The following is a 16,756-nucleotide window of genomic DNA, read 5'->3' on the forward strand; positions in this document are numbered from 1 at the left end:
AGTCTCTGAGTGCGAGTCTCAGTTCTGGAGGCTGCCCTTGCTAGCAAGAATTCTCTGTGTTTCTCTTCTCTGAGTCTTTACTGAAGAAGTGTTTAGAGTATATTTCTTAACATTATTTACTTCCATCGAAACATCAGAGCAAGCATTAACCACTGAGTTAAAGATTTTAAACAGAACTCGAGGATTGTGACTATTAGTTGCAATGATGTTCGACAAAAAATAAGTTTTTGCCATTTTGGCAGCCTTCTGAAATTGAGACTGGCTCGTATGCAGAATGTCAAAGGACACCTGAAGTTGATCTTTTTTCCATCTCCTCTCAGCTCGACGACATTCACGTCTAAGAGCGAGGGTGGATTCATTTAGCCAGAGTTGGCGAGAGGTTTTACAGCGTTTAGTCTTTACTGGAGCCACAGTGTCCAAAACAGAAGAGCATGTAGAAATAAAAGAGTTGACTACGCCATCAACTGAGAGAGGTGCATTACTGATGTCATCGTAACAGACAGAGTTAGCAAAGGCCGCAGAGAAATGGGCAACAACCTCAGAATTAATCAGACGCGATAGGTTCAGTGGACCCTCAGAGTTCAGTTGCATATTGCATAACTGAACATCAGTTATCACAGACACATCCCTTGTGAAGTTGATGTTGCTTTCTGCTTTTATGACCCTTTTGGTGAGCAGGAGTTCACACACACACACACAAGTTCTTGCACATGCATACAGGTGCTTACACACACCCATAGTGCCTTGTCTTTGTAACCAAGAGGGGTCTTACGAGGGGAGGTGCTTTTGCTGTGATGTGTATTGTAACAGTTTGTCAATAAAAAGGCTACGAGGACAGCTGCTCTTTGAAGGATTTGGGTTTGGAGTCAGGTGAGGAGCGTGAGCTCCAAGAGCTGGTTCTGACCCAAAACCTCCCTCGTTAGCGAGTTGGTTGTTCTGTTATGTCTTGTGTTCTTCATGATGAATAAGTCTCTAAACTAGCGGGTTATGTGGAAACACAGACCAAACATTAATTAAGGGCCTGGGAAAAGATAGTGGGAGTCTTCTTTGTTCAGCAACAGCCCAGGTTGGACAAAGAACTGTTGAGTTTGTACGACGTTATAAAAGGGGTGCTGTGACACCCCAAGGTTAGAATGCTCATTACTGCGAACCTGGGGTGTTTTGATGTGTGTGTCCATTCTCCTGCATGCAGTAATAAATAAGTTGACCACAACTTGTTGCAGACTTTATTACAGAAAATTTCCATGACAGATATACATCTCTCCATTAGTCAGTAGACTGGTTTTAAATCAGCTCTAAAGAATTTTACTTTCAATCGTGTTGATCCAGGATAACAACACTACAACCATGAGTTCCAACTGGAAAATTAGAACTGTGCAGACACTGATGACTAACTGGATCATTATTATTCAAATTTTATATCCTATTACCTTCATCCTAAAAGGTGTTTTATGCATGTTGTTGTTGCTTTTTCATTTATTTGATTCAGTGTCTAAAATGTAACTGTCAGAAAACATGAGATGCCAGTGTTGTCTCAGACTGTAACATTACAACTAAAGCTGTGTAGACACAATGATGACCAACTGGAACACAGTGGCTGTATCCCAATTCAGGGTCTGCAGCCTTAAAGTATGCATTTCAAGGCCCATTACGTCACAGCGGCACGCCGAAGGCTGTCCCAATTCGAAGGCTGCTTGAAATGCGGCCTTGAAATGCGTCCTTCATTTCCCTGAATTTTAAGGAGGTGGCGGTGTAGACTTCGTGGCCCAACATATCCCAGAATGCATAGCGCGGCGGTGGGTGTGGATAATTTTGCCGAAAAAACGGCGGATGAGTGGCGGCCGAAGAGTAAACTTTAAGTAAGTACTGAATATCATGTCACTTATTTATGTGCAAATGTTTAATAACGAAAAACATTAAAACATTACTGTTGGCCACATGTCGGCAAAGTTATGTGACATTAGTGACGTTTGTACTAACTTGGTTTTAAAGCCTTTACTTTAAAACATACGCCGTTCAATAGCTGAGCTTAATCCTACAGAGAATGATCAAAGCTCATGTAGAAACAAACAAACAAATGAACAAAAGATTTTCTCCTTCATTTCTGTCAAACAAAGCTGTATGACACGTTTCCAGCTGTTAGTATCATGGTTGCTAGGCAACCTGGGCAGCGCAACAAAGGCTAGACCGTCCCATTTCACAAGCCTCGCACTTCCGGCCTTAGCGGTCTTTGAGTACGCGGCCCTTGAGGATCGTTAAGGCTGCGTACTTTAAGGCTGCAGACCCTGAATTGGGATACAGCCTATGATTCACATCTTAGATTAAATCCATCCTCTCCCATGATTTATCTATGGCCACTAGTTTACTTCATATATTAACATGGATACAAGCAAATAATCAGTGTTTCCATAGTTTATTTAAAAAAATAATAATAAAAGTTTTTTGTTGCGTTATAATGAATTTAGAAATCATAAATCTTCTAGTTTCTGCTGATGCCAATGAATTGCACTCTTACCACAAACAAAGCAGTTTTTTGTAAGAGTTGGATGCATTTCATTAATTATTTTGCTGCAAAATGCAAAACAATAACAAATGTTTTATCATTTTGTCGATCTCCTCTGGTCTGAGGTGGTGGGAGGACCAGTTAGAGACCAGCAGCTGGACGTCAGTGGTTGGACTGGTGGACTACTTCAGTGAAGAGTAGACAACGTCTGGCTCTGGTTTAAAGTCTGAACACAAACACACACGGTTCAAACAACAGGAAACATGATTACAAGCTTTGTAGTTCAATAAAGACCTCCAGTCTCCCCCTCTCTGCATCACACACAGTCCCAGTTCAGACTTTACTGGGAACCAGTTCAGATACAAATCACACTTTAGGTGCCTGTTTGATTCACAGAACTGAGCCTGGAGCCCACAGAGCTGCAACAATTTGTTAAGAAAGTGCATTAAGTCACATTTTAAAAGATGAATGATTTGCTGCTTCCAGCTTCGCTCTCATATTTAAGCAAAGTTTCCGTCTTATTATTAGAGAATTTTATTTTTTTGTGAAAATGACGCCACATATTATGACTTTGTATCGACGGCTTCCCATCACGATGCACAAAGAGGGTGAGAGTATGACCTCAGACCTCTACAGCTGTGCTGAGCACCCTGCTCCATACTTTCTTCCCATCCCAGCAACACATTCATCAGATTTGCAGTTGACTCACAGTGATGGTTGTCATTTCTGGGGACAATGAGTCTACCCAGCGACTGTCTCAGTGGTTTAAAGACAACTACTTGGTCCCGCAAGCAGACGTTGCACTATCAGCGAGGGGGAGATAAAATATTTAAAGGACAGAAATCAGTAGTGAATAAATAATGTATAAAGTACATTTCTGGGTACTTAGTTGCTCAGTTGTCTTTTTTGAAATGGACACAGGGGACCAGCATGTCTGTTACATATTTTGCCTTAATACTGGGCTGAAGAGCAGCTGTACCTGGGCCTCCTTGTTCTGATGGTTGTTTGTCCATAACCGACGTCTTCAGTTCTCACTGCTGAGTAGACCACAGCTGAATAAATGTCTGCAGAGTAAACTATTAAAATCACTGCAGGTACAACAGTTCAGATGTTATTACACAGGAGCTAAAGATGGCTAAAACATTTTTATAATTTGTAATCTTGCATCAAAAAGACAGAAAATAATGATTTTTAGCTCATGAAGACCAGAAAATTTGTCCTGCACTGAGCCTCTGTGAGATCTCAGTGGATCTTAGTTCTTATTAGTTTGCACAAAAATGCATTACTTTAAAATAACAACAACTTTAATGATCTTCTGTGTTTTTGAGTTTTTTTCTCGTCTTAACACCTCTGCTGAGAAACACTGAGTGACCACAAAGAACTGGAGGCTGTTTCTGAGAAAGATGCAGGTGGACGACCACAGAGCTGACACGTTTTCCACTGCAGACTGACACTCTTCACCACAGAGCACAAAGCAAACATGTTCTCACAACATGAACACTATTGTAAGACTAACCAGGAACACCTCGGTGAGAACATCCACAGAGACAATAAACTATACACTAACGTGTAACTCAGACAGCAAACACATGTGTGTCCAGTCAGAGCTGCTTTGGACACCTACAGCTCACTTACAACACTGATAATGTTTTGTCGGCCAGAAAGTCACAACACACACGAGTCTGAGCCGACACCATCAGTTAAAGTCAAACTGGGCCTAAAGGAAAACTGCAGTTGTGTCACATTTGAACCAAATATACATTTCATATATGAAGCAATCATAACTGTTGCATATGTAAGTGATACTTCTGCGACATAGAGGTGAAATATGTCACATGTTCATCAGAAGATTAAACAAACCAACTCTCCCACTTGGTTTATATGATGAACACAGTAATGCAACATGAACAGTAACTACACTGACCTTTAGATTCACTATGACACTATGACAACAGTGAGATGACACTTATGAAGAGCCAGAGTCACATGTTTCCTGTTTCAGCTGTTGACTGGCTGTTTGGGAGCAGAGTTGTGGGAATCATCATGTTTTTGCTTACTAGGTGCATTTTACAAACAGACCTTTGACCTCACATTCAGTGGTGATGACGCCCACCAAAAAGAGAAAGCAACACTACCTCTTCTTGGTTTGATTGGCTGTTGTGGATGATTTGATATTTTGATGGTACTGTGTATGATCTCATCTTCTCCATCTTCTTCTTGGAAAAGATAGAAAACGGAGAATAACATATATTAAATATCTAAACAGAGATTATATTTAAGAACGTTGTTACTGATCTTAATGAATGTGAACTTTATTCTACTAAACAAACTCAGACATGAAAGATCAGGAAGTCTGAGTCTCACCTTCATGTTTCCTGTGAACACATCGTCTCACCAGCAGAACCAGTAACACCAGTAGAACCACAACACAGACTGATCCAACAGATGACAACACAGAGAGAACAGGAGGAAGAGTGATGTGGGTGGAACCAGGAGGAGGTGTGGATGTAGGTGGAGGTGTGGTGGTGTGTTTGTCTAAAATAAAGCAAACACAGTCATTAAGTTGTCGTCACATTGTGAATGTTGAAAGCTGCAGAAACACAGACAGGTGAGTGTGTCACCTGTGACAGTGATCCAGCTGGATGGAGACTCTCCATGACCGCTGATGTCACACTTGTAGAGGCCTTCATCAGACCTGGAAACATGCTGGATGGTCATGTGACCTGTAGGCTGCTTCCTGATGAGGGAGCCATCTTTATAGAAAGCAGCTGGGAGGTTGGAGGGAGTGGTCTTTGTTTTACAGAGCAGAGTGACGTCATCTCCCTCCATCACAGGGAGGACAGGACTCTGCAGGATCACTGATCCACCTCAACACAGAGACAAACTACAGCATTTCATCCATTTACACACAGCTTCATCAACACTAACTCCACACACTCAGCTTACCAGTGACTGTCAGGTTAACCATGTCACTGATGGGACCCTCTCTGGACTCACACCAGTAAACTCCACTGTCCCAAGTGGTGCTGTAGCTCATGTTGCAGGAAGAACCAGCTGGTTGTCCAAACCCATCTCTTCCACACTGAGTCCTCTGTTGTTTGCTTGTGTTTCTCCTCAGAGTCCATCCAGCAGAACTGTCGTCCTCCTCACAGCTCAGAGACACAAAGTCTCCTTTAAAGAACTGAGAGCTGCTGGGACTCACAGTCAGACGAGCTGTGAGGGTTAAAAAAAAAAAAGATATGTTAGACATGACACAAGTATGAAAAGTGATCTGTGCTTTATCATTTATCTCATCAGTTTTAATGAGCTCCATTGTGAAATATGAACCCAATCAGGTCATATCAGTGAGCATTTCTCAGGTTTAAACTGTGAGAGAAGAAGGTTACTGACCTTGGTTTGTTGTGCAGCTCAGCAGTGAGATCAGGACTAAAGAGAAATGACACTCAGGTTGATTTGAGGTGAACATAAAGAACAACTCCACACAAACAGCTGACAAACCACTGCAACCAATCTTGCCCTCCGTTCTATTAAAAAAGACTTAATATTTTCACACAATAAATCAATTTTCTAATTGAGAGACAAGTGCAAAGCTGGCAACTATAACTCTTCCAAAAAAATAAAATGTTATACAAAATATATTAAAAAATCAACATCATGAAAAACAAATATATTTTATGTGCAAGTCATTTCAATATACATTGTTTTAATGTACATTTCTTACGAGAAATTAGTGATATATCCTGACTGAACCATGATCGTGAGAGACAAACCACTGCACTAATTTTTGTGTGGAATTTTTTACTAATGGAGTTAATAATGAGATTAAAAAAAACAGTGTTTATTGAAATCTTTTGGTTAACTAAACATGTCTCGTTTCAAACAGACCAATGAACATCATCATTGTACCTGAGATATGAACATAATGGGTGGTTTATTATATGTATGTGCACTGTTTATACTGTGACTATAGACACTCTGTTACATTTAATAACCCAGTAAAGTCATGTGTCCACTGAGCAGCTGTGTTGATATAATGAGTGAATGATTTGATCTTTTCACTGCCTGCTGTGTTTCCTCGACTCCTGAGCAAAGATAAAGAGTCAGTTCAGACCTGCAGTTGGTCCTCGTGGTGTTTGAACTTGAATTCAGCCTGATTTGTTTTTCATGTCTTCTCCTCCATCATCAGTTATCAGGAGAGCAGACAGTCAAAGTACAAGAATTCAAACAAACACAGAGATTCTACTTACAGAGCAGAAACAGCACAGATGTTTCCTTCATCGTCCTTCTCACTCATTTGAGCTTTTTTTCATTTCTGTCACTGACACCAAGTAAAGCCCGCCCTCTTCCTCTGAGCACCAGCTTTCTATTGGTTCAAACACCGAGGTGGGAAACTCACTTTTTTCTTTTTTTAACAATTACGTTATAAAATAATTTAAACATATATCTAAGGGTACATTGTAACAATGCACTTTTATTTCAGAAACAAAAAACAATAAATCACAATTCTGTTCTTTTAAACTTATGTACAAGGACTTAAACATGGACATGTAAAAAAGTAGTAACATAATCTAAATGTCACCAGTGAGATTACAATCCATGTGTATGATGCCCACAAACATCCTAGACATTAGTTCATTGAATAAATTCAAATGTCCTCTGCTCTCAGTGATCTGTAGTTTGGTTGATGAACAAATCCATGTCCATGTAGTGGACGTCCCCCTCAGTGAGAGAGGCAGATATGAGCTGAAACACAGGAATCAAACCAGGGACGCTGCTGTTATGGAGCTGAACTGGAACCATTCAGACACTGAGGCCCTCTGAACACATTTTAATTACAGCTGTGCAGAGACACACTGATGACTGATTGGAACACTATGATTCACATTTACATTCACACCATCCTCACACATGATTTATATGTGGCCACTAGAGGGAGATGTTGGACTTTAAACACTAACATGGATACAAGCAGATCATCAGTGATGCTTTCACAGCTTATTAGAGAATTAACATGTTGAGCATTTAACTGTGGATAAAAATTCTCTTCACTTACATATGTTCTGAAGATGATGATGAAACTGTGTAGAGTGATAAACAGTGTGTCGACAGAGTACTGTGAATATATTTAATAATCACATTCAGCAGAAAAAGTTCTTTCAGCTTACAGTCTGTACTCTGCCGATCAACACAACACCTGCAAAGTAACCTGTGATCACACTATATTTGTCAGTAACTCAATACTTTACTACATTTAATAATCACATTACAGTTACAATTCTGTCATGATTTGTGTTACAAAGGTTCCTTAGGTTTCTCTACGCAAGTCAGAAAAATCAAACAAACAAACACGCTTTATGTGCTTTGGTTGCAATCAGCTGATTCAGTTACTGTGCTGAATAAGCAACATAGTGCACCAGTCTGGACGTCACTTTTATTTTTATTCCATGAAAGTATCCGATGGTGAGGTAAAAAATGCTTCCAGGACAGAAACAACACAAACACAACTTCAGCTCTTTGCTAGCACCTGCACAGACAACATGCTAGCGCTAAGCTAGCCAAGAACCCAGAGTGACATTAAAGCTGAGTGAATGATGACCCCAGCCCAGCAGCCAGACCCTGAACTTCAACAGGTAACAGAAGCAGTGATGAGCAGTCAGGCTGACCTGACTTCTACCTGTTTATATGTTTCTGTTTCAAGTTCTGCATTAATGTTTCACTTCTGAGTAATGACCAACTCTAGTAAATGGTTCTTATATAGTGTTTTCTACTTGAGCATTCAGACTGCTTTATACAACTTGTGTCATCAACATACATTTAGGTGCTTTTTTTCTGCAGTGGTTTTTATTTAAGGGTGGAACTGAACTTGGGGTTGGTATCTTGCCCGAGGATACAGGCACACAGACTGGAGCAGGCAGGGATCAAACCACCAACCTTGTGATTAGTAGATGGTAAATGGCCTGCATTTGTATAGCGCTTTTCTAGTCCCTAAGGACCCCAAAGCGCTTCAAACTACATCCAGTCATTCACCCATTCATCACACACATTCACACATTCACACACTGGCGATGGCAAGCTGACCTGTTCTGCCACCTGAGCTACAGCCACCCAAGCCACCAAGATGACCTGTTCTAGTAGATGATCGGGGCGGGGGGCTGGGAGGAAAAGTTGGCTGTCTGGTCGTGGTCTGGGATGCTTGGCCTCTCTGCTGCTGCAGGACCAGGGGTGGTCTGCTTGACTCCACCCCAGGGAAAAAATGTAACATCTTCTGGGTCTAGGGGCGGATTGCTCCTCTGGGAACGAAGGTACCTGGACCTGGGCTATAGAGGATATTTGGGGAGTGTGAGTGTGTGCACAGTGTCCATTTCTGTTTGTTTCCACATTGCGTGAGTGCCGAGTATTTGTATATGTGTGCATGAGGGTGGGAATGCATGTTTGTATCTGTGTGTGCCTGTTTGTCTATGTGTCAGGTCGGGTCTTAGACTCCACCTGTCTGGGAACATCTCAGGGCCCACCGTGTGTGGGGGCCTGTGTCCCCCGACCACACTCCCTGCTGGTGGCTTGTGCCCTCCATCGTTGGTGCATTGGTGGTTCTTGGTGTCCGGGGGATGGGCGTACAGGTATGTACCTGTGAGTGAGGGTTTTGTGTTTTCCATAAAGTTTCTTTTATCTCTTTTTAATCCTTTTTAATTTTTAAAATTATTTTTAAGCAGCTAAAAGTCTCAACTTCAAGCCAACTAACACTCATAAGGGCAGGGATGGTCTGATGAACCTGAGGCAGTGGGATGGACTTTCAATGTTGTCTTTTCACAAGGTCAAAGGTCAAACCTAACACTGAAAATCCTCTTTCACTGTTTGACTTGTTTTTTGTTTCCCCAGTTAAAAGATTTATGTTGTTTTTAAAAAACAGAGTCAATCATAGAGTACAGCATTAGGGGAGGAACATTACTTGAATTTATTCACAGAAACGTCAAAGCAGATTTTGACTCAGTCAGCAATCCTCCATCTTAATTTCTTTATACAGTACAACTTAGGTGAAGTTGAAATGCAGACTTTCAGCTTTAATTCACTGGGCTTAGCAGAAAGATTGCATAAAAATGTGAGGAAATCAAGCACTTTTGAACGCAATCCTTTGATTTTAGGATCTCAAAAGTAATTGGACGAATTAAATAACTTAAAATAAAATGTTAATTTCTAATACTTAGTTGAAAATCCTTTGCTGACAATGAAGTCTTGAATTCCTGGATGACACCAGATGCTGTGTTTCCTCCCTTTTAATGCTTTCCCAAACCTTTACTGTACAATTTCAGTTGCTGTTTTGTTTGTGTGACTTTCTGTCTGAAATGTAGTCTTCAACAAGTGAAACGCTCAGTTGGGTTAAGGTGACTGACTTGAACATTCAAGAATATTCCACTTCTTTGCTTTAATAAACTCCTGGGTTGCTTTGACTGTATTATCCATCTGTATTATGAAACACCGCCCAATCGAAGTGACTGGATTTAGAAGGATTTGAGCAGACAGCATGTCTCTGAACACCTCAGAATTCATACAGCTGCTTCTGTCCTGTGTCACATCAGTAAACACTAGAGTCCCAGTGCCACTGACAGCCATGTACGCCCAACCCTCAGCCTCAGCCGTGTCTTACAGTTGATGTGGTTTGCTTTGGATCATTAACTGTTTCACACCTTCCCCATACTTTTTCTTACCATCATAGAGGTTGACCTTGGTTTCATCTGTTCAAAGAATGTCTTTCCAGAACTTTGCTTTTTTCATGTTTTTTTTTCTGTTTTTTTTTTTAGCAAAGTCCAATTTAGCCATTCTGTTCTTGAGGCTTGTGAGTGGTTTCACCACTTTCACTTTCAGTGAAGCCTTTTTATTTACTTCCATGCAGTCTTCACTTTATGGTAGATTTGGATATCAACACACCTACCTCCTCACCTTTCCTTCTCAGTATGATATATTTTGCAACGCCTAATATTTTAGCAATTTATCAGATGTTTTTTTTCGGTGTTCGAATCTTAAGGATGGCTTGTTTCAGGTTCATTGAGAACAAAAAACCAAAAGGATTATTTGAATGTTATTCTTGGTAACGTTTGCTCTTCCTGAGAAATCAGTGGTTTTATTTTTATTTTATTTTTCTTTATTGTCTGATTCCAGCTCAGACAAAATCTGCATCCGCAGGTTCAACAGCTCAGAAAAAGCAACATAGACATTCAATGAAGACTAAAATATTTAGTAACGATGTTTGCAAAGCTTTATTAACAATAAACAAGCAAACACACATAAAAAATAAATAAACAATATGTAAATGACGTTTGACATATTCAAAGTAACAAACAGAATGAAAGGTTTAAACTTTAGTAATAAGAGAGGCAACATCTGACTCTGCAGCTACTTAGAAAATATTTCTTTCTCTGGTTTGATTTCATAATGACTTAATTACAGGTAGCAAATTGATCCCGGACATTATACAACTAATGATCCATCGTCTATAATCCACAGAGCTTCACAGTGTTTGTGTTCTGTGCCTGTAATTACTCTGTAACAGCTGATCTCTATATGAGAATTTGTTTGATTGTCACAAAAAATCTTCACTCATTTTCAGTCCAATTCTTCTTACTTGAACAATTTCAAAGATATTTTTTTCTGTGTTTGCAAAGACACTTAACAGTGACCTATGAATCATTTAAGCAGCTCCACGGCTGAACCAGTGTGTGTCTAAACACAACAGACAACTTGGGCACTTTGTTATTAGTACCAGTCACAAAAACACACAATTTATTTCCAGAAACAGCACAGTTGCATAGATATAAAGTAATATATTTGCACTAGACAATTGAATCCCCAAAAACTTGGTATATCTTGGCATCATGTGAAGTGCGTCCTTAAAATTACTGTGGAAACTGAACAAGAGGAGGACAAAAGAAGATGCAGCAGGCCAGTTTCTGAAAGTCATGTCCTTAAGAACTAGAAACAAAATGGTAAATGGTCTGTATTTGTATAGCGCTTTTCTAGTCCCTAAGGACCCCAAAAGCACTTTACACATCCAGTCATCCACCCATTCACACACACTGGTGATGACAAGCTACATTGTAGCCACAGCCACCCTGGGGCGCACTGACAGAGGCGAGGCTGCCGGACACTGGCGCCACCTCTGACCACCACCAGTAGGCAACAGGTGAAGTGTCTTGCCCAAGGACACAACGACCAAGACTGTCCGAGCCAGGGCTCGAACCAGCAACCTTCCTATTTAAAGGCGAACTCCCAACTCTTGAGCCACCATCGCCCCAAACCCAGCAAAGACCTGACAGAGGACAAGAGATGCATCTGGACCTTCAGACGATTCATTTACTGCGTGCTGAAGTCTAATCACAATCCACATTTGAAAGTTTTGGTTTAAATATTCATCTCTACACCTCTTGTAAAACAGGATGGAGAGTCTGTCAAGGTTTGAAGCTGCATTTCAGGCAGTAGTGTTGGAGATCTTGTTAAAAATGATGGAATTATGATTCAATAAACACAAGATTATAGATAGATATCATTTTATTTCATACATGCAAATATAATTGAAATAACAAGAGAAACAAAAGAAACTTGTCATGTAAATATGTAAATATCTATGTCTACAGAATATGTGTGCTCGAAAAGGAGTAGGATGAAATTTACACTTTTCCTGTTCCCACCCCCTTATTTCAAATTTCATTGCTTCCATTCCAGGATTCAACATTATTTGATCCATATATGTTTAACTATGTACAAGTCTAACACATACACAAATAAAACCATTTTCAGCACATAAACCAGAACAACAAACTACATTTTACATAAACTAATCACCCTGTCTTTAACACCCGCTTAATCTCTGAGTTTACAGTATATTAGAATTTGATCCACGATTAAGAAAGAATTTGACTGAAGTTAAATTCATTACTCAGCATAACAATGATCCCAAACAAACTGCATTTGCAGTAAATCTAAACCATATCCATCGACCATGTAGTAAAAGCATAACTGGAGAGAAAAACACACAGTGGAAAACTATGACTCATGCATCGGCCTCCCCAGAGCCCAGAGCGCAACATTAATTAAGGAGTGTGGGATCATCTTAGCAGAGAACAAAAGGCAGAAACATCCAAAGAAAAGCTTTGAATATCCTGGAGAACTATTCCTGAAGACTACTGAAATACAGGAAAGCTGCCTGAGCGAGTTCAGGCTGTGCTGAAGAATAAAGGCAGTCATACGAAATACAGACTTTCAGCTTATTAGAACTGTACAAACTCTACATGTGTGCTTGTTTCAGTATATCGCTGCACCTACTTCCACTTTTCATAGCAAAATATAATGAAATAAAACTTGGTTTAGGATGTAAGAGTGTAATCTTACTACTGCTAAAAACTAACAATTATTATTATGTATAGTTTTACAAAAACCTGCTCAAAGGTTGAAATAAATTACATGTAAAATGTTGTAGGCGTAAAATCTTAAACTTGATCTAATAGGCAGCATCTTATCTTATTAACCTAGAGAATAAAATGAATGTTTATTCTTGCAGGACGTCATCATGTAGAGTCTAAACCCACAGATTTTAAAGAATATCTGTGTTATTTTTTTAATTGTTGCCAGTCTCAGGCTGAAAGATCAGCAGCTCAATCTCTTTTGTCTTTGGGCGGTTTTACTTTCTCCTAATTATTTGCTTCACTGTTATCTAAAAATATGCTCCATTTAATATGAATGAAACCTGACTCGGTTGTTTTTGTTATGTTTTCTGTAGATCAGAACTCCAAATTTCTTAGCAAAATATAAAACCAGTGGTGGAGATGCTGCGGGGTACTTTTCTACTACTATTACTGCTAAGTATTATTATTATTTACAAATTTACAAAATACCGTAAGCCTAATATATTCTTACACTTACTAAAACAGTGTAGGCTTTAACATTTTAAACAAATAATACACAGCATATTATGCTATTAACCTACTGAATTAAAAAAAAAAAAAAGCTAGAATTTCAGTCTCAGTGATATTAAAGAATATGTCTGTTTTAATAAATCTCTGCCAGTCTCAGGTTGACAGATCAGCAGCTCCTGGTTCTCAACCTGCTTGTATTTCTTTTTTAAATTTGCATATTGGGCAGTTGAACTCCATTCTGCATTTTACTGATGTAGTGTAGTGATGCTTCTCTTACCAAACATCATCATCATCAAAAACACTAAAGACATTTCAAATATGCTGCAGTTACTCAGGAGGCTAGTATGGACCCTGACTCTGCTGTTTATGTTTTCTGTAGATCAAAAAACCAACAACAGCAGCAACAAGAAGCACAGCAGAAACTGACAGACCAACTATCAGTCCAACAGGTCCATCCTGTGTGTCTCCTCCTGTCTGACCTGCAGGTGAGAAACAGGTGTGAGGTGTCAGCTGTCAGGTAGGTGATGAGTGAAGAACAGAACAGAATCCATTTCCTCTTCAAACTGCTGTCAGACATTATCTACTGCACTCTGATCACATCACTCAGACCAGCTGCTTTCTACAAAGTCTCATCAACAACATCTTTAGAAACAAACATCAACAAGCAGGAAGCAGCTTCACCTCTGATCACACACACACTCAACTCTACTCACTCACCTGGAGGTACGACAATCAGTGTGATGCTGCTGAATGCGTTTTCATTTAAAATTGGTTCTTTGATTACATTTGATTGATTCTCTCTACGTTTTTTTTCTGTCTTGACACGACACTCGTATGTTCCAGTGTCATTAATCGTCACATTCTTCAGAATCAAAGACACGTCTCCATCCTTCATCTGTCTGTCCTGCAGACCCACCCGGTCCTTAAAAGATGGATGCTGTTCATCTGGATCAAACAGGTTATCTCGGTAAAAAAGCACATATTGTGTCTCCAGGTCAGCTCTGTTCCACTCTACACCTAAGATGATGTTGTTATTTGGAGCTCGACATGGCAAAGTGACGTTCTGTCCAGACTCAGCTGTGATGATTTTTTGGTCTGAAAGAGGAAACGACACAGAGCAGAGAGGTTAAAGGTCAAAGTGCAACTGATCACTACTTTGGCAGCCAGATGGAGTGAGGAGTGTATGCACATATTAAATTATAGTACATCCGTGCACGATATACATAAAAAAAGAATTAAAAAAAATCTTTTGTTGATGCTAAAGTACACACATGATCATTATGACAGTAAATGCTGTTAATATCACACAGTACCACTGCACCCCACCCTACAGAGATCTGACCTTAATCTATTCCTACTGACACAAAAGTCAGTTACAACCTTCATCACTCTATATTAACAAGATGTCTTCATACAGTCAATTGTGCTGTTATTTTATTTTTATAAAAATTTACTTATTTTTTGCTGCATAGAATTTGAGTAGTGCTTTTTTTGTTAAAGCTCCCAAATCTTATATTATGACAGTATGACAGTCAAAGTTAGTTTAATTTTAAGTCGGAAACTCAGAGGGTTGAAGGGTTGCTGCATCTAGAATAAATGAGTACATTACTGTGGATGACAGTATATAAACACTTATACAGTGAAATAAGTGAAAGTGAACATAATGTGTGAGAGAAAGCAGCCTCTCATTATAAGACACTGTGAGTCTCTGCATGCTGCCTTTATGGAGCTACAGCTGTTTGTATACACTGAACAAAAAGCTTTTTAATACAGGTATTTCTTTACACATATTATCTGTAGAATGCCTTGAAATGTAAACAATGATTCTGACATTTTTTTATTTTATACAACCATTGGGACATTGGGACAGATCTACAGAGAATCAGAATCAGAAAGGGCTTTATTGCCAAATGTTGAGCAGATTTACAACATTAGGAAATTGCTGCGGTGGCATGTGCCACCCTAAAATAATCTGTGGCACTAGAGGTGGTAAGAGATCATTTTAAGGTGGCACATGCCACTCCACCTCTGTAGATCGGCCTCTGGCTGTATGCTGACTCCTGAAACTACAACACATTACACTTTTTTGTCTCTGTGCTGGAAACTGCACCGCTGACCAAGCGGGTAAATTCACTTCTTCGAACCTCATGACATTTACACACAAACTGATTCAATATGAAACTACATGTAAACAGACGCTCTGAAACTAAATGTTTGGGAAGTAACATGTAAACCAGACTGATGTTTATTCCTCTTTATCTCAGAGGGAAACACCGTTTGGTTTATAAACCTCACCTGCAGAGACAAACACGAAGACACCGAGAATCAGCAAAGTCGAGCAGAGCGACGCAGACATTTCCGTGTTTTCTGTTTTTGACGATCTAACCCTTAGTTTGTTCTAAAAGTTTGAGTCTGTTGGTATTTTCAGTTAATAACAAAACCAGAGTTTTAAAACTGACTACATGAGATTTAATTTAAGGTTTAAATAAAGATAAAATATTTGTTTTTCAGCTACCCGTTCAAACTCCACACCTTGGTTTTCTCAGAAAAAAATCGCGTTGTAGTGACGTGTGTTTACGCTGCGCTGTAGGACCAAAAGGTGTGATTTTCTTTTTGTAATAAACTTTATTTAGAACAATAGCAATGTCTCAAACAGACACGCGAAATATTGAATCATTCCGAACAGTATATCACACCTCTTTTTCCTTTTCTCCTAATATATATATATATATATATATATATATATATATATATATATATATATATATATATATATATATATACCCTCAGTCCAACTCATCCTTGACTCTCACTATCGTTTAATGTCTTCAATACAATGGTCTCACTGTGTGTAGAGCACAAGGCCCCTCTGTAGTGAACATGCATACAACTAAGTGAAAATATGAAATTATTATAACTAATGTGATATGATTACATACGTGATTAATACATCATGGAGAAAAAGAAATCTGCTAATACAGCCCATAACCGTAGCACGTCAGAGCAGTGTGCTCACATCATAGAGCGGCATTTCATCTCCGAGGAAGTGATCCCAGAGAGAAGTAAAGCAAGTGTGTAAGTTCATCTCTGAATTCCCACGTTAAGCTTAACAACCGATATATGGAGCAACTGCCTCTTCTCTCTCTCTCCCTCCCTCTCCTACTGCTAATTCAATCGTGAAACTGCTTAAATGATCAGCTGATCGGCTTTTCTGTCGCGAGTCCGTCTCTCTTGTTTGTTTTTGGCCCACTTTGCACCAGAAAGAGGAAACCAGCGGCTGAACAACAGCAGCACGTTTAAGCTTGATAAGCTGTTGTTACAATTTATTTAATATTACTTTCTACACCAG

General features: G+C 39.4%; 2 protein-coding genes and 1 long non-coding RNA gene across 3 annotated transcripts in view; all 3 read right to left on the reverse strand.

Annotated features, from left to right (window-relative positions):
• Positions 1-13,488, reverse strand: part of LOC146578644 (uncharacterized) — a 51,698-nt gene extending 38,210 nt beyond the window's left edge. The window contains exon 1 of the long non-coding RNA XR_014891571.1: positions 12,931-13,488. This is a non-coding gene — a long non-coding RNA (uncharacterized LOC146578644). The remainder of the gene's footprint in view (positions 1-12,930) is intronic.
• Positions 1,226-6,786, reverse strand: LOC146578647 (low affinity immunoglobulin gamma Fc region receptor III-like). The gene is made up of 7 exons (XM_085269164.1): positions 6,751-6,786; positions 5,894-5,929; positions 5,450-5,716; positions 5,125-5,370; positions 4,868-5,038; positions 4,639-4,716; positions 1,226-3,567 (listed from the first exon to the last, which is right to left on the reverse strand). The coding sequence occupies exons 1-7, from the start codon at positions 6,779-6,781 to the stop codon at positions 3,455-3,457; spliced, it is 942 nt and encodes a 313-aa protein (XP_085125290.1). The 5' UTR covers positions 6,782-6,786; the 3' UTR covers positions 1,226-3,454.
• Positions 13,489-13,495: 7 nt separating the features above from the next.
• LOC146578648 (coxsackievirus and adenovirus receptor homolog) lies at positions 13,496-15,798 on the reverse strand. The gene is made up of 3 exons (XM_085269104.1): positions 15,703-15,798; positions 14,125-14,502; positions 13,496-13,886 (listed from the first exon to the last, which is right to left on the reverse strand). The coding sequence occupies exons 1-3, from the start codon at positions 15,761-15,763 to the stop codon at positions 13,747-13,749; spliced, it is 579 nt and encodes a 192-aa protein (XP_085125230.1). The 5' UTR covers positions 15,764-15,798; the 3' UTR covers positions 13,496-13,746.
• Positions 15,799-16,756: the final 958 nt, after the last annotated feature.

This window comes from Mchenga conophoros, linkage group LG3 (assembly GCF_057382185.1).
Source record: "Mchenga conophoros isolate Kocher_MC1m ecotype Shallow Benthic linkage group LG3, M_conophoros_male_GT1.1, whole genome shotgun sequence".
Taxonomy (NCBI): domain Eukaryota; kingdom Metazoa; phylum Chordata; class Actinopteri; order Cichliformes; family Cichlidae; genus Mchenga; species Mchenga conophoros.